We start from the raw sequence: 18,345 nt of genomic DNA, 5'->3' as shown, positions 1-18,345 counted from the left end.
ATTGAAATAATATGTAAATTGTTCTTTGATATTTACATAGAAGGTATGTAACTTAAAGGAACAGTATGTAAGAAATTTATATCAATTAATCATTAAATGGCCCTGAAATGTCACTAGACATTAAGAAATAATTTTCATTTCAAATACTTATATCACTGACAACAGCAGTCCGGCCAGGATATTGTCATTTAAAAAGTGGAGTTGCAGCCCTCAACTGATGTTTATGTTGTCGTTTGGTATATTGGCCACCAGCTGTGTGATTGCAGTACCAGTTTTAGCCACACGTTTTGTGATTGCAATACCAGTTTTGGCCACAATCCTACGTACTGTTCCTTTAATTAAGTTAAAAAATTATCCAGAAACGTTTTTACATATCCATTTTTGTCCTTTTAATCAAATGGTTTATTTTTGCATTATTTGGAAGGGTCATAAATAATAATGTTGAGCTTTGCTCTGAGGCTCATGCCAATAGCTCACATTAGTAAACAAACCGTATATTTTGAGCCTGTATCAGATAAAAATACATATTTTGTGGAACAACTGATTGTTTGGAGATTGTTAATGGACTTTTCTGAGTGGTAAGTTTGTGTTTTTTCAGTATGGACCTGCAAAACGTAACTGTAAAGTCAATAGTAAAACTTCAGCCTAAATGCTAGCATATAGCAATAATTAGCATATAGCTCTAACTCAGCAGTCACAAGTTTGTTTTTAGCATTTTAACAATTCATTACCATGTACAGAGATCTTATTATTTATCAATGTCTAGGTAAATACAGTTTTTTCCATGGCACCTTTAATTAATTATCATGAAATCATAAAATTTAAAAAATATATATTTTTTATTTTTTTATTTAAATAAAACACTTACTAACATATATATAATAAAATATATTTTATTTGTTTAATCTGTATGTCAAAACTGAGAACTTATGCAAATTATTTTATATATGTTTTATGTATCAATAAAAGAAAATTATTAGATGAAGGTCCAACAGGTAATAGTAAGGTCCAAGTACTAATAACTATGTAAAATACAACTGATAAAAACTTTAGAATGGATAAAAAATAAAAGTTTTTGTTATACATGAAAATGTGCTATTAAATTATTGTAATATTTACTTACAGGTCACATTCTTCCTGATCCCATTTTTTAAACACTAGTTAGTGTGAAATTTTGCTATAATAGCATAAATAATACCTGTAAAACGATAAAGCTTAAAGTTCACTGCCAGGCGTCAAATTTTCTTTAGCAGATTTCCCCATTCAAAGCCTACAACGAACGGCCGGTTTGGACTACAACCCTCTACTTCCTGCTTTAATGACGTCAGTAGATACGTTTTTTGACTAATCTCCTCCCACAGGAATACGTCAGTCGCCAGCTAAACTAACGGCAAGCTAAGCTGCTGTCGAATCACAACACACTAAACATACTACACAAACAGAACTCTTACGTATTTCTGAAGGAGGGATTTCATAGAAAAAGGAAGACATCGGCCCGTTTTAAGGACAGTGAAAACAGCGCAACAGATAAGTAAATTGTGTGAAAAATACAGTGTTTTTTTTACACGTTAAACATGAACACATGTTTTATTGCGCACTGTAAACACAATCAAAGCTTCAAAACACAGAAAGAACGGGAACTTCAAAATTTTGGGGGTAGTAGGCTACTTCAGTTAAATGAATTTAAACATGGAGTATAACAATTCATGGTGTAAAATTCACAATATTGTCAAAAATAATAAGGAATTTTACTATATTATTTGGTAATAACAACAAAACGTCATATTTTTATTCTATATAATTGGATTGTATTCTGTGGGGAGAGTTGTATGTGACCAGTAAAACTAATTGTAGTTTTGCAGTACTTCAAATGCTTGACAAGAAGCAAATCACACTTTAAATTTACTAAGATATTGTATAGGGGCGGTTTTCCGGACAGGGATTAGACTAGTCCTAGACTAAAATAAATGTCAGAGCTGTTCAAACTGAAAACAACTTGCACTGACATATCTTAAAATACATCAGTGCCCTTCGTTTTGTCTCAAAATGCACGCCAGTAATGTTTTGTAGTAAAACTAGTTATATGTCCTAATTAAACTAAGGCCTAGTCCTGGCTTAAGCTAATCCCTGTCCGGGGAACCACCCCTTGAATGGCGTTTCTGTTTAAACTTTGGCTTAATGTCTCTGATTCACTTCTGTTATTAACTTTCTGTCTGATCCCTATTGTCCTAAGAGATCTCCTTAACGCTTTAATGAAATCACGTGAGCCAAAAAAGTAGATCAGAGGGTCTAAGCAACAATTGATTCCTGCTAATATATAACACACGTAATATGCTGTTTGCAACCCCAACAGAAGTCTGCATTTCTCAGGGTAATACTTTTTCACAACCACTGCTATGGTCCGAACCACATTTAGAGGAAGAAAACAGAGTCCAAATATGACCAAACAGGTGCCTATCATCTTCATTGATTTGGCTTTGACGGACTGACCCTGAGTAGACTGAATGTTAATACGGGATACTGAGCTGGCCAGACGACTGTAGCAAAACACAGACACAGATAAGGGTAAAATACAGCAGAAGATAAAAATCACAAAATTAATAATAAAGTATGAGTCCTTTAACTTTGTCTGATGAATGCTCAGACACTGCATATGGTTGTCCACATTAGTCACCGGAAGTAGCCATCCGTAAATGATGCCATTTATGATTAGAAAACACCAGATCCCACCACAAAGTTTCTTCACAAACATCTTTTTTTTCATAAGTGATGAGCGATTATAGTGCACCACAGTCACGTAGCGATGAATGCTTATAAGGGTGAGGAAGAGGATGCTGCCATTGAAGTGTATAGTCAGGACGGCGATCTTCAGCTGGCATGCAAATTTTCCAAAAATCCAGTTGCTATCCATGGCGAAGTATACTGCCATCAGAGGGGTGAGGGGAGTGATGATGGCATCAGATAGAGCCAGATTGAACTGCAAAACAGCTCCAGAGTTCCACTTGCGAATGCGACAGGTGAAAACCCACAGGCTGAAGCCATTAAGCAGAAGTCCCAACAGATAAACCAGACAGAGGATTACAGCAAGAGAAATGTGCTCAGGCTTAGGAGAACACGTGTGACTTGTGTTGCTGCTGTTCGAGGTGTTCATCTTGAATTCAACTGGTTAGGAGGACAAATAAACATTAAATTAGATTGATAAATAATAAAAAGCAGAATGTAATAACAGCATGGCATTTGCCTTACCATCCCTTCTGAAAATTAATAGAAATTCTAATGGTTTCCATTACAACTGCTGTTAATCAGAACCTTCAGCTGTTTACCATTAAAACCATTACAAAATTTAGTGTGTTTTGAGCTTTATTCCATTAAAATGTAATGCTTTTCAGTTGGTTTCCATCTGCCATGTAACATCACACCAACCGAACCCCACCCATTACCAGTAGAGACCCACATAGAGAAACCACTGAAATGTCAGTAGAGCATTTGTAAATTTAAAAACAAGATAAGCTGAGTAAAAAAGATAATAATCTGGGACAAAATAAAACCACACAAACCAGATCAAATACGTGTAACAAAACTCAATTTGCATATTCTCAAAATGGTTCTTGTAAGGTGCTAGAACTTTGGCCTAATATTATGCTGTAAGTGCTTAAATATAATAATAATGAACATTAACCTATACCATTAGTTCTCAAACTAGGGGCCGGGGCCCCAGTTTTATGACATTTTATAAAATTCATTTTTTAATCATGAATTATGTGTAATTAAACCCCAAAAAATAAGGCAACAACCAACAGGACCACTTTGTATAATTTAATGTTTTGTTTAATTAAAATGTTAACTTTGAGAACTGTTTTTGTCATAAATTTTCTTTGGAGGGCCGCGAAGAAATGCACCGTACACAAGGGGGGCCACATGCTGAAAAAGTTTGAGAACCACTGACCTATACAATGTAAAAAGTATTGATTAAAAAAATTACTTCAAACGCCTTCAAAGTTTTTTCAGCTTAAATTATCTCACTTTAAATGAAAGGTTTAAGTTGAAAAAATGTTAAATATTTTAGGTTTACAAACTTTGAAAAATGTAAAAGGAACCAATTAAAGTTTTTAAAAGTGATATTATAGAATTGAATATTATAAAACAATGTGTAAATTGTTCATTGAAATAAATAGTTTCATCCAATGTGAGAAACTATGTCTGCACAAGACTCTTAAAATAATGATACCCTTCTTTCTGTGGTTTGATTAAAAATTCGAGAGCTTATTGATAAACATTTAAATCTGAGACTAAAATGCATTAGTAAAATAAAATAACATTTTTTTTTAAAAGGCAAGCAAAGCACTTACCAGATCATGCAATACTCACCTCAAAACTCATTTGGAAATCGTGCAAACTGATACAGTATGCTAAGATACTAAATAACTACACTTTCACACTCTCATATATCAGTCTACGCATCACAGAGGAACTAAAACAGGATGTCCTTTTAGTCAGCAGTCAACTCCACATTAACACTACTGTTTCTGTTTGCCAGTTGTAGAGCGTCGCACAAGCAGTGCAAAAGTTTATGGGTTTGATTCAGTAAAGGACCAAAATACTGATCAAATGTATAGGCTTTTGGATAAAAGCATGTGGCAAATAAAATGGATAATTGCAAATGTAATGAAATCTTTTAAATTAGATATCTCAGTAAGAAAATTATTATTATTTTATTTTTGGCCTTAGTTAAAAAACAATGTAAACAATGCATGATCAATTTTCTTCATCTAAATAGTATGTTGTTACAGTATAAAGTATTCTGAATATCAGGCGGCTTTGATATGCAAGGCGGATCATAGGACTCCCGGGTTGGTATCAAATATTATTCTGTCTTTGCTTTGCAGTAAAAAAGCAAAGAATATTTAATTAGTACATTTGTTAAAATCAGAACTGAAGCTGAAATAGGGATGCAAAAATAAATGCTTTAGATGCTCAGTCTATTATGAATATGCTTGACATTCAATAATTTCATTTTTCAATTTGGAGGATGTGACATTTTTTCATGTCACGCACAAATTGCTGTGAAAGTCCATCAAAGTCGGGGGATGTTCTGGATTTCCGCAAAAGGGTGCTAATGTCATGTGACTTTCACATTTAGCTATAGCATCATCTTATGACTATATTAGATATAAAAATGATTTCTGGCGTACTGTATTCTATTATTAAATAAATAACTACTACTACTACACTACTACTATTACTACTACAACTGGTGAAAAATGATCATCATTACACAAAAGATGCTGTTGTATAACATAGCTCATCACATTTCAGAACAATTAAGCAAGCAATCTGAGTCTTACAAACTGCATATGGTATTACTTCAGACCCTGCGTCCACTGGAATGAACATTACGTTTTGTGGTTTTAACCAACAAAAATGCTAAACAACCAATCAACATAGGGCACACTGATTTAACACCTGAAAATCAGGTCTGAAGGGGTTAAAGCTGTCACGACCGGTTAAACACCGGGAAGTGGAAAACAAAAGGAGAACCCAAACGCAGAGGATGTATCAAAATAAACAATGTATTTAATAAGACTGAACAGAAAATACCCACGTGGGGGTAAAACAGAGGATAACAAAACACTGTGATAAAACACAAACCAAAACACGGGAACAAAAATAGGAACTGGTAACAGAGAACACGGAATACATGAAAACTCTGCACATTCAACAACGCACGCGCACAACACAGAGAACGCGAGGGCATTATAAAGACAGCACATCAATGGGGAACAGGTGGACATAATTAATCACGTAAGACACGAGTACACAAGGGAGTAGGGTAAAAGTGACAAGACACTGGGAACACGTGTCACACATACATGATGTGAAAACACACGTGTTCCCACGTAAACACAATGCTGCCATAGTCTTGCCCTCTAACATCCGACCTGGATAATAACCAAGGTCAGGCAAGACCATGACAGCCACAAAACACTGGGAACACGTGGAAGCCACACATACTATATGACTCCACATGTTCCCACACAGAACATAGTACTGTCATGGTCTTGCCAGATACACTCAGACCTGAGTCTAGTACAAAAGATCTGGCAAGCCCATGACAAAAGCAGGTTTTGCTTTTGAGCCTTTTTCATATGAAGATGAATTAATTATTATTTCAAAATCAATTTAAATTAATAAATTAATGTATTTCATAAAATGTCATAAAACTGGGGCCCCATCTCGCGGCCCCCAGTTTGAAAACCACTGGGTATAGGACCCCTCAGTGGAGGTACAGAATTTCTTTTTCATGAGGGACCCCATGGTTTCCAGTCAGCATTAAGACTAGTTGTCAAGTCATCAACCCAGTCTCCAGTCTCAACCCTGCTGAAGTTAACTCACCCGTTTCTTTGTTTGTTCCCAATAATGTTTTAAATGTATCTGCAGTTTGTTAGGGAGGACATATTAAATGTTTTTGTGTTTTTTGTTTAAGGTTTAATTGAACCATAATGTGGATTTGGGAAAAATACACCTCAGATTTTTTATGTGTTAAAAGAATATCATTTTGGGAACTGTAATTTCTTCTGTAGCATTATGAAAGTATCATTCAATTAAAATTAATGGTTCATTTTTCTATTTAGTTTTATTCACTTTAAAACAGGCTGGAGAATAAATGCCAGATTTTTATACTGGGCTCTGAATGCAAGAGTGAAAGCACTGAATGCATTTATTTCAGGAAAGAGATGACAACTATTACCTTTACTTTTTGGATACTGCATAGCTCTGCAAATCTTACTTTTATGTAACCGTATAGATTTTTAAAGAGTTAAATGGAAATGCTGGAAAACAATGATATTAGCTGAATTTCTGAAGAACCAATGCTATTCTTTTTGGTTATGATAATCACACTCCTTAAAACCATTTCCAAAGATCAGTTCATTTCTTAGATTCAAAGTATACACAATAAGCCTTAAAAGGGTTTCAAGTAAGTGAGCTTTTAATTTGTAGTGCTTTTATATTTTTTGTTTGTTTAAGAAAATATATTTTTTTACAAATATTGATCAAAATTTAATTGTCATTTAGGTCATGGGTCAAAGTTATAATTATACACTTTTGCTTTCTCTACTAGTGGTTTTGTTTGGTTTGAGACACTCAAACAGTCTTAAACTGAGATATTTTTTGTCATTTACTTCAGGCTAAAATTTTAGCAACATTGTATTTTTGTACTCCTGGGTGAACTAAACACATTAAGCTATGGGCTTAATAAAGATAGCCCTTATTATTTAATGTGCTTACTTGTATTTTAATTACTAAATATTTTATGGAATACACTCATTTATATCAAAACCCTACTTACATCCACACCTTTGCACAACCACCAGAGGTCGCCATGTGTATGCATCTTGTGATAGGAGATGTAATGTAAAAAAAAATTATTATAAGTAAAATTCCACAAAAGATTAACGAAATGATAATATTACTAAAATAAAGTTTATTTGTAGGGGTTAAACAATATTGACATCACTAGGATTAATGATTACGTGTAAAATATTTAATAGCAAATAGCTAATGTTTTACTTATCCGCGCCATTCTCACCTTATTGTGCACCACTGGTATTTTAAACAAATCCTCAGTGTGCATTGTGTTTAAATACAGTCACGTGACATGTTTTTTTAACGTGACACCGACACAGATGCGTTTCCATGGTTTCCATGGAACGTTCTGTTTATGACGTCGTATATAAAGCGCAGCGTTCCCTGAATCGAGTCATTCTGAGGTAAGTATCAACAGGTTGGCAAACTTCTGAAACGCTCCAGGTTTAACGTAGATACTCAAAGGTAAAGCGGTTAGAAAACATTGTTAAATCGTCGAAGAAATACTGGTGTTAGATGGTGTTAGCTGTTTCTTTATTTAATGTTAAAATATTTAAGTATTATTTTTATTTAATATTTAAATATTTACTTAAATGTTAGATTGTAATAACGTTACAAGGTAACGTTTCGAGCTATCGTATGAAACAATAACACGATTTTTAAATGAAGAGGCAGCGATTTGTAAGTTACGTTACATGACTAAAAACAAGCCCATCCTGATTGAGATTTTCCACCGTTCTGTTTGGTGTTTGGTCTTAGATTCTTTGATTTTTTTCTAAACTCAGGTGCAGCGCCCCTGGCGGGACTCGCGGCTTTCTGTCCATAGTTTATTGTGCTTATAGGTTTAGACAGAATCTAGAATGGTGCTCTGGTCAATAAAGGGCGGGCAGGGGGCTGCAGTTCACCCCAGGGTCTCACTAAGAGTTAAAAGTAGGGTGTGCACGGTAAGGTAGGACGGTCGGAAGCAGTGCAGGCCCTAGATTTTTTAAATCGAATTTTCAAAGTATTTAATGGTAAACACCAATGTGGTTTAAGTAAATAAATAAAGGATTGTCTTCTCAAAATATTTTAGGCTGGATAGTTAAAGAAATCCGCGTCCTTATTATTATAACCGCATTTATTCCCATAAACTTTTATAATATAGTATTTAATATATAGTATATTTTCTATAGTAACAGCTATGTCTGGCTCTCTCTCAAGGGGTTTTTTCTCCCTAGGACTTTTTTCCCCAATGGGTTTTTCTCCTAGGAGTTTTTTCAACCCCTTGGGAGTCAGCTGACATAAGCTTAACTTAGAGCTTTCTCCTATAGTGTGCATTAATACTCCGCTCACTAGTACTGTTTAATCTGAGCTGCTGGAATTTGCTACTTTTGTCGTCCTGTGATTTTTCTGTGGTTCCTTTTGTTTTTTATGTAAAGCTAACAACAATTAAACAATTGTGAAAAGCAAATAAAATTGAATTGACTCAAATTGTTGTTTCATGTGTGATGATGTTTGTTGACTTTATGGACATCCACAGATGCCACGCTGATTTCGATATAATTTGATTATTTATTTTATATCATGTGTTACAACATTTAAATAGGTTGTTGATATAACTCCACTGATTGGTTAAATTTAAGTTGTTTGTAGCTCTGCAGAGTTTGCTCTGTATTTGTGCTGTAAATTAACTTTTTGAAAGACTAGAAGACAATTGTCGTGACTTTGGTTTTTGTGACTGCTGTATTTTTGTTTCTCTGTTTATGTTTCTGTGTTGCCTGTTTTCACACATGCGCGGCTCTGTCACGGGTGTCATAAGTGTCATTTCTTTCACCTGCGTCTCTCACCTGATATTCATTTGATGCCCAATCGGTTTAGTATTTATCCCTGTGTGTGTGTTTGCTCCTTGCAAGTTCGTCTGTGTATGTTCTCGCCATTACTAGCTTTGCTAGTTTCCAGTCTTGTCTTGTGTCGATTTCTTGTTTGGATTTATTCATTTCATTTGTGCTATCTGCTGTCCAGGATTTATCGCTGGGATTCTGTTTATACCCTCGGCTCTCTGGACTGTTTCTCTGCTGCCTGTTACAGACTGTCTTCAACCTCAGTTGGATTTACAGACTGGTCTATTACTTAACTGCAAAGGCTCATCGCGGCATTGTCGCTGTCCACCGGAGAGGTCCTTCATCACTGGAGCTGTCCAGCTGCTCTCATCTGTTTCTCTAACGCTCTCTCTCTCTCCCTCTGCCCGCCGCAGGATTTACCCCCTGTCCCAGTGGCTTCCGTGACGCGGCGCTCACGGGAGCGGTCTACGCACCCTACCCCGTATCGGGGTCTTCATACTCTCTCCCACCGTTCGTCTGTCTGGCCGGAGCCCGAACGTGTGTGGTTCATCGGTCCGGTGCCAGTGTGTGATCTCCACCCCAGCCGTCTGCCTTGGTGTGGCTTTGAGCCCAGACGTGCTTTTGACATTTTCATCTCATTATCATTTAAATAAAGTCTTCTGTTATCCGCACTGGGATCTTCTGTTTTCATTGTCTGACAACAATATTATTCACAGCCTATATGACTGATCCATGCTTAAAGCTCCTGGTTTTGTCTATAAATATGTTTAAGCTCATGATTTAGTCTGCTGTTAAACCTAAACGGGTTTTCCATTAATAATGTATTAGAGAGAATGGATTTCAATCTTACAACCCCAAAACAGAAAAAGTTGGGACACAGTAGAAATTGTGAGTAAAAAAGGAATGGACTAATTTACAAATCCCATAAACTTATATTTTATTCACAGTAGAATATAGATAACATATCAAATGTTGAAAGTAAGATATTTTGAAATGTCATGCCAAATATTGGCTCATTTTGGATTCCATGAGAGCTACACATTCCAAAAAAAGCTGGGACAGGTAGCAACAAGAGGCCAGAAAAGCCAAATGTACACACAAGGAACAGCTGAAAGACCAATTTGCAACTTATTAGGTCAATTGTCAACATGATTGGGTATAAAAAGAGCCTCTCAGAGTGGCAGTGTCTCTCAGAGGTCAAGATGGGCAGAGAATCACCAATTCCTCAAATGCTGCAGCGAAAAATAGTTTTCTGAGTTTCTCAGAGAAAAATTGCAATGAGATTGAAGTTATCATCATCTACAGTGCATAATACCATTCAAAGATTCAAAGAATCTGGAACAATCTCTGTGCGTAAGGGTCAATAACATTTCAGTCTGTTACACTAATAACATTGTACTATAATTTTAACTATAAGAACCAGAAACAATAATCACTAGAAAAACAACAAAACGGGTGACTGCCCGTTGTGTGCCATAGCGATACTTGTATTAGTATATATGCTTACCTTTACATTGTATCGATTGGGCTAATGAGATTTTCAGAGTTCCTGAGATTGATTCTCCGGGATTATAAACAGTTTTGTTATTATTAAGAGTTAACTCGAATTCCTGAAGCTTCCCCATTTTGGTTTCTATCCACCGTGGACAGGTGGCAGAGCGAAACTGATGGACGAGGAAAGGAAATGTTTTACCTGAGCCCGACGTCACTCAAGTTCCATTGTGACGTCACGCACGTTTAAACCTGCTGGTGAACGTGCGTTTTTTATCTTATGTCATCTTATATGTTATGCAACGACACTGACAGATTTCATAGATTACAAATAATCTTTACAATGTGTCTAAACAAGCGTACAAATGACACGCAGTGTGATTATCGTGCAATAGATACGCCAAATTCCGATTTTGCGTGCGTGTGGTGCGCCGGTCCTTCCCATTCACTTGTGTGGCGAGTCGTTTCGTGACGTTTTGTTTATTGTTTTCTAATTTGTTTTCTGTTTTTTTTACCATTTTCGCTTGGGTTTAGGGTTAGAACAACTTTTTGTTATATGAAAATGACATCCTAACCCAAACCCCAACTCTAACCCCAACTCCAAGCGACCATGTGTTAAATATAGACAAAAGCACAGAGAAACCTGTATATTAAATAACCTGATTAAATAAATGTGAAATCTAACCCTAAACCCAAGCGAAAATGGTTTAAAAAACAGAAAACAAATTAGAAAACAATAAATAAAACGTCACGAAACGATTCGCCATGTGGGTGAATGGGGGGGACTGGCGTGTCATATGCACGCGGGGTCGGAGTTTGGCGTATCTATTGCACGGTGGTCACACTGCGTGTCATTTGTACGCATCTTGGTGAGAACGGGTTGGTCTAAAAGTGTGTTTCGGTTTATTTTGACCAGGGTTTTCCAAACTGGAGTTCGCACACCCCTGGTGGTTTGCGAGGGAATTGCAGGGTGTTCGTCAGTTGATGAAAAACTATTAAAGGTGCCAAAGAATGCATTGTAATAATATGTTAAATTGTTCTTTGATATTTACATAGAAGGTATGTAACTTTATTAAGTGCCAAAATTATCCAGAAACGGTTTTACAAGTCATTTTTTGTCCTTTGAATAAAATTGTCTATTTTTGCCCTATTTGTAGGTATGATGACAAAATTGTCAAAAACCCCAAAGCTCAAAATGTATCACATGGCTGGACAGGTCAGACATTCCCGTTTACAAAGATATCGCGATTGTAAAAATCCTTTGAGGATTTATTTTTAATATTACAAATCTGAGGAAAAGTTGTGGATGTTATATGGATGTCAATGTAATGTAAGTGACCGAAAATGCTGCTTATTCACATGTTTTTGCTTATAATTAGGGCTGAAACGATTCATCGAGTTACTCGATTTACTCGATTCAAAAAATTCCTCGAGGCAAAAATTTTGCCTCGATGCCTCGCTAAATTCCTATGACGCGCACTACACGCGGCGAGATCTGATTCACACGGACCGTTGTTCAATGTTCAGGAAGCACATCATAGCGCGTGGTACATTTTGAATTTAGTTGGCGCGATGGCGGAGCGAATATGTCCATAAAAGGCAGACAGAGAATGTCTAAAGTTTGGGATCATTACATTCAGCATCTGAACCGAAAATATCCACTGCTGTTTCACCAAGCGTCGATGAAACAAGGTAACGTAGCTTCCGCTGATTTTAATCCCATACTGTATTTGTAGCGATGTCGTTACGCGGTTTGACTAGATATGATGTTTAGCTTTGATGTTTTTAAGTAGTAAACGTATTCACGTTTAATTGCAGGAGAGTATAACCCCTTCACACACACCCATACACTTACAGGTGTGTGTACCAAAAAACGGCACCACAGTGCAATCATATATGGGCAACTTGTAATCTGACATATTTTGTTCAATAAAAATAATCTCTGTCTTATTGGAGTTTAGCATAAGGAAGATATTATCTCTCACGCGAGAGACCGATCGCGCGATGCATCAAATATGCTTAAAGCGCAACTAAACCCCTGGTCAGAGCCTGACTCCACCCACTGGCAATATTTGAAAAATGCAAGAAAAGTGGGCAGATCCCAACGGAGATAGAGGGGACGAACTAAGCTCGTGCCAAGTGTGTGGTGAGATCGCAACAAGGGCGTGGTGAGCTTGAATCTGCTTACGTCACGAGTCATTTTTTGGACTCAACATCCAATAGGAAAATTCAACTGCAGTAGCCACCGTTCAACCTGAAGAGGGCACCACTCAGACGTTTTTACACCATATATTGCAGTATTGAAACACTTTATATCTAAATGTCAAAAAAGTTACTAAAATCAATGAACAGCCCTAATAAAGCATCATTCTTACAGATCATTAACTAAAAAAAGTTGGTTTAGGGTTTAGTTACTCTTTAAACTTTTATGTAGCCACGCAACAATAATTTCAGCATGCATTCACTGTATACAGCGGGACGTGATGTTGTGGTTTTTCCAGGGTCGGCGCTGTGGTGGGGCATTCGAGGGCCGTGCCCCCTCTAGTGGTCATTGATGCCCCTCCTAGTACAGGCCCCCAAAAAATCCCTTTTAGTTAATATTTTAATATTAAATGTACACACTATAATTCAAATAAAATAAAATGATGGGAAAAAATATTTTGCATCATTTCAGTTGTTTGTGACATGTTACTAAGCTTCGTCATTATTGGACATTTCTCCCTGGTGAAAAAAAAGTATGCTAAATATATTTAATTTTGATATACTTAAGTATACTTGCAGTCACACTAATGACCAGTATACTTAAAGTGTGCTATTGATTAGTTTATTTAAAGAGTGCTATTTTGGAACAACTAATTTTGTACTTAATATATTTTAGTTGTGTATTAATTGTAACAAAGTACAACTTTAAGTGTATTTAGTGTACTTTTGTGTGCTAAAGTGGAACAACTTTAAGTGTATTTAGTACAATTTAAGTACATGACTGTTTTTGTGCTGAATTCATGCTTCATAAGTGGATTTAGAGTGTGTTTTATTTATGTTAGGAGTACATTACAAATGTATTATGAGTGTCTTGCAAACATACAATCAGTATACCTTAAATAGACGGTTTGCATACATTCTATATATTTTTGGCCAATCCAAAATTCTAAAAACTGCCCTGGTGAAAAATGAATATGCCAAGTACATTACATTTTGTATACTTTTACATACCTGCAGCTAGATTAGTAATGAGTATACTTCAAGTGCGTTAATAATTAGTTAACTTAAAGAGTGCTATTTTGGGAATAGATTACTTGCTGGTAACATAACCAAAATAATTTTTTCCAAATAAATAAAAGCTGATTAAAACAGTCAAAAACAATTCATTTTAAATATATTTAAAATATAGTTTTATTCACAGCATTCAAAGTGTACAGTATTTGCCTAAAAATTGAACAATTACTCATTGAAGAATGTCAAGATGATTAAGTTTACAACGTCTTTCTCTCCCAAATTAACTTTGGTCTGGCAGGTTTTGGTTCAGCCTTAGGAAATCTGAAAAAGATAGACAATAAGCTAAATTAAAAAGTGTTTAATATTAAAACATTAGATTTATTTAAGACTTACTGTATTAAATCTATAGTTTACTGGCAGAGATTGTATAGCAGATATATTTTTACCTAAACTAGAGCTTGACTAAAATGTCATCATATATATTAAGGGGCGGTTTCCCAGACAGGAATTAGACTAGTCCTAGACTAAAATAAATGTAAGAGCTGTCCAAACTGAAAACAACTTGCTCTGACACATCCCAAAATACATCAGTGCCCTTTGTTTTACATCGTAATGCACATAAGTAATGTTTTTAGTAAGGCATGCTTGTTAAAACTATCCTAATTAAACTAAGGTCTAGTCCTGGATAAAGCTAATCCCTGTCCGGGAAACCACCCCTAAGAGTTTTCATTATAATGACTTGCCTATATGGACTGCAAAATCCTCCATACATAAAATACTTCAGCTCCTAAAGAAAGATTTTATTGTATTAAATTTAAATGTAAAACTCAGAAAGAAAATGCAACAAGCAGACAATTGGGTGGTTTCCTGTAAAGGGATCAGCTTAAAACAGGACTAGGCCTTAGTTTAATTAAGAAATATAACTAGTTTCAAAAAACATGCCTTACTAAAAACTAGGGATGCATATCAATTAATCGCGATTGATCTATAGCAGAATAGAGGTTTTTGTTTGCATCATATATGTGTGTGTACTGTATATAATAACTTTGTATAGTTAGGTGCACACACATGCATGTATATATTTAAGCAATGTTTACATGTGTATATACATTTGTATATTTATGTATAATTTATATTATATATAAATATAAATACTTAATATATAAATATATTTTTTTCTTAAAATTATACATGCATGTGTGCATATTTATATATACATAATTATTATACACAGTTCACACACATATATGATGTAAACAAAAACTTTTATTCTGCTATAGATTAATCGCGATTAATTGATATGTATCCCTACTAAAAACATTACCTGTGTGCATTTTGAGGCAAAACAAAGGACACTGGTGTATTTTAAGATATGTCAGTGCAAGTTGTTTTCAGTTTGGACAGCTCTTACATTTATTTTAGTCTAGGACTAGTCTAATCCCTGTCCGGGAAACAGCCTCAATATGTATATAACATTATCTAAACTGAAGCTTGATTTACTATTACGAATGAATTATTATATTTTAAGAGTTTAAAATGACTTACCATTAGCTGCAAAGTCATCCCTACAAATGTCTTTGAAAAACTTTAGCTTCTGAGGAAAGAATGCAGCATCATTAATACTAAATACAGTTAAGTTAGGTAAAAGCCTTACAACCCCTAAACAGTCAATAAATGGTTAACTTTCACGCTACATTAAAAAAACAGATTTTCTGACGCTACCTTTATTCATTAACATATACATACACACCAATACATATATTTAACAAAACAATCGGGGGCCCGTACCATGAAAATGGCTAAACAAACTCAGGGTTACAGGATTAGTTTCAGGTTGACAAAACCAAGCCAATGTGCAGGCCTTGTTGGTAAAAGCTATTTTCATGGTACCCAAAACCCAGGATTTGCACAAACTAATCCTAAACAAAGCTGGCTAACCAACTAAACCAGCTTCATGGTATAGGCCCCTGGTGTACTAATTCGATTTAACAGGCTAACATTGCTATCTTTCAAACCTTTAACATTAGCTATAAGCTAAGCTAAGCTACACAGCAGCTTATCACTAATAGCGAGTTAGACACCGCGTTATTGACAACATTTCGCATTCGAAATATGATGGTCTACTGATAAACTTCAGAATGGTCAAACGATAATCAAATATATTAATTTTAAGATATTTTAACGTACCTTGGGACTGAATCCGTCTGTCTTGAACGACTGGTAAAAATCAAAATACGTGCGTCGTGACGTCATCCCACACGTCAGATGCATTATTCAAATCTCAGAATTCACTTTTCTCTGAAATGCATTTACGAAAACTGTTTAAGGTAATTAATGTGTACAGCTAAAAGCGGTATGCAATTGACTCAAAAACTACAAAAAAACAAACACTCATATTCCCCTTACGAAAATGAATGTTTTTTTTTGTGGTAAAAGTTTAGTAACCATGTTTTTTTTTGGTGTATTGATTATTATTAGCAAAACCATGGTTATTTTGTGGTAAAACACAGTTAATTGGTTTATCCAATGCTTGACTATAGTGAAGTTACCTTATTATGTTAATAGTATATTACAAATGTATACATCTATAATATAAAATGTAACAGAACATACTGCTCTGTCGTAATTTTAAGCCCACGTTATTTCTCCATAAAATAATATACATTTGTACACCCCATATACTTTCAAAATGTGTTTAAAATATACTGTTTCTAAAGAATACTAAATAATGTATTTTAGAAATATACTGTCAGTGCATTATTATAATGATAACTTTAAGCATACCGATAAAGTATACCTAAAATACATTTTAAAATAAGTTTAAATTTAGTATACTTTAAAAATTGCACAAAACTTTAACTTTAAGTATATTTTTCTAAAGTATACTTTTAGAAAATATACTAAAGTATAATTATTTTGAAGTATGTTAAAAATTTAATTGTAAAAAATACGCGCAAATATGTTGTAAGCATACTTTAAATATGTTTAAAGAAAGTACATTCCTTTGTAAGTATATTTGTAATGTACTATTGCAAAGTTAAATATACTTGAAATACAATAAAGTATATTTGTTTTTCACCAGGGCTTATTGGTCGCTGAGTAAACTTGTTACATTTGACTTAGCGCGCAAAATCCATTTGAAGTTGATGTTTCGAGAATCGAAAGTACAGTTTGTCCGTCTATATTATAGACAGTTAGCGGCTAATTGTTAACCTAAATATAGACAAAAAATGGATTTACGAAAAAGGTTAAGTTCTGCGCAGCCTCTTCAATTAGCAGCATCTGATACTCCGGCCACCACCAACAGTACGACGGTCTATAAGAGCCGAGCTGGCCCATCTGCTATTGTTACCTCCGGACAACTTCCAAAAGTAACTAGCGCAGCTAAGCAACAATCTTCAAGCCCTCCAAGTCAGCGGACAGCGGTTGATGGTATCGGGACTGACAGGCCTGTTCAAATTGTGTTAAAACAGTATCCGGTAACAGTTTACAGTGGTAAGGGGCGATCACAAGCGAATGGAAGGACACAGTAGACGGTTTAGTAGCCACACTCGTCGCCTACAACTCTTTTGAGTAAGTCGATGGTTCAATTCACTTTTTGAAGCCAGCCCTGGCTTTCATGATAAGGCATAGCAGGTAAATTGTTGATGAATGTTTGCTGGGTCTATCTGCATTTGTGTTTTATACTTGGCTACCTGTACTAAAGATATATGAGACGGCATAACTTTACCCCCACCCCTTTCTGCCTTTTATTATCGTATTTCTGTGTGTGACTGAATAAACTGTGTGCATAGGGCTAACGTTGCCACATAGCCTCTAAATGACATGATATAAAAATTAACAAGAATAAACGAAATTCGCAAATAATACATTTCTGCTGTGTTGTACTATGATGTTTTAATTTGCCCAGCGAGTAACCGTTATAGCTCTGGTGTCAGTAGTAATGCTCTTTAAATATACAGCTGTATTATGTTGCTCTGTTTGTTACATTTTCTACTAAAAATAAAGTAATGCTCATTAAATATGCCCCTCTATCTGAGCTGCATCAATCACATTGGGATTTATGATGTTGCCACTGTGTCAAAATATTTCTCAAATGGCAGTGCCCCCCCGCCGATGATCCAATCCCCTCCAGCGTCATTGCTCTGACGCCGACTCTGGGTTTTTCGAACGGATTCTTAAACTAAAATGCACCGCAATGCAAGTGATGCAAACCAAATGCAGCGTTCTATTGAAAATTAATGTATGTATTTCTGCCGTACCAAAATGCAATGAAGCAACTGAACGTCTGACTGGGGTGTAACTCTTCCTCACGCACAGCATGCGTGCACTGGTGCACACATAAACACAGGTGCACGTGCGCGCACACACACACAGGTTGTTACCATAGCAAATAGGCTCACCCCAGAAATGATTGCTGCGTCCGAAAACTCAAGGCAGTGACTCGTTGCCT

The 18,345-nt window shown here is 35.5% G+C and overlaps 1 protein-coding gene and 1 long non-coding RNA gene across 2 annotated transcripts; both read right to left on the bottom strand.

Moving 5' to 3' along the window:
• Nucleotides 1–992: 992 nt before the first annotated feature.
• On the bottom strand, nt 993–5,209 carry LOC129440157 (P2Y purinoceptor 4). The gene is made up of 2 exons (XM_055199304.2): nt 4,369–5,209; nt 993–3,162 (listed from the first exon to the last, which is right to left on the bottom strand). Exon 2 carries the CDS (start codon nt 3,149–3,151, stop codon nt 2,105–2,107), a length of 1,047 nt encoding a protein of 348 aa, XP_055055279.2. The 5' UTR covers nt 3,152–3,162; nt 4,369–5,209; the 3' UTR covers nt 993–2,104.
• Nucleotides 5,210–13,445: 8,236 nt separating this feature from the next.
• On the bottom strand, nt 13,446–16,492 carry LOC141358915 (uncharacterized). Its single transcript, XR_012365444.1, has 3 exons — nt 16,080–16,492; nt 15,438–15,486; nt 13,446–14,213 (listed from the first exon to the last, which is right to left on the bottom strand). It is a non-coding gene; the product is annotated as an uncharacterized lncRNA (long non-coding RNA).
• Between the last annotated feature and the right edge of the window lie 1,853 nt (nt 16,493–18,345).

The sequence above is a fragment of the Misgurnus anguillicaudatus genome, chromosome 22 (genome assembly GCF_027580225.2).
Source record: "Misgurnus anguillicaudatus chromosome 22, ASM2758022v2, whole genome shotgun sequence".
Taxonomy (NCBI): domain Eukaryota; kingdom Metazoa; phylum Chordata; class Actinopteri; order Cypriniformes; family Cobitidae; genus Misgurnus; species Misgurnus anguillicaudatus.
The sequence above is the reverse complement of the archived record's forward strand: the minus strand, read 5'-3'. Positions and strand labels throughout refer to the sequence as shown.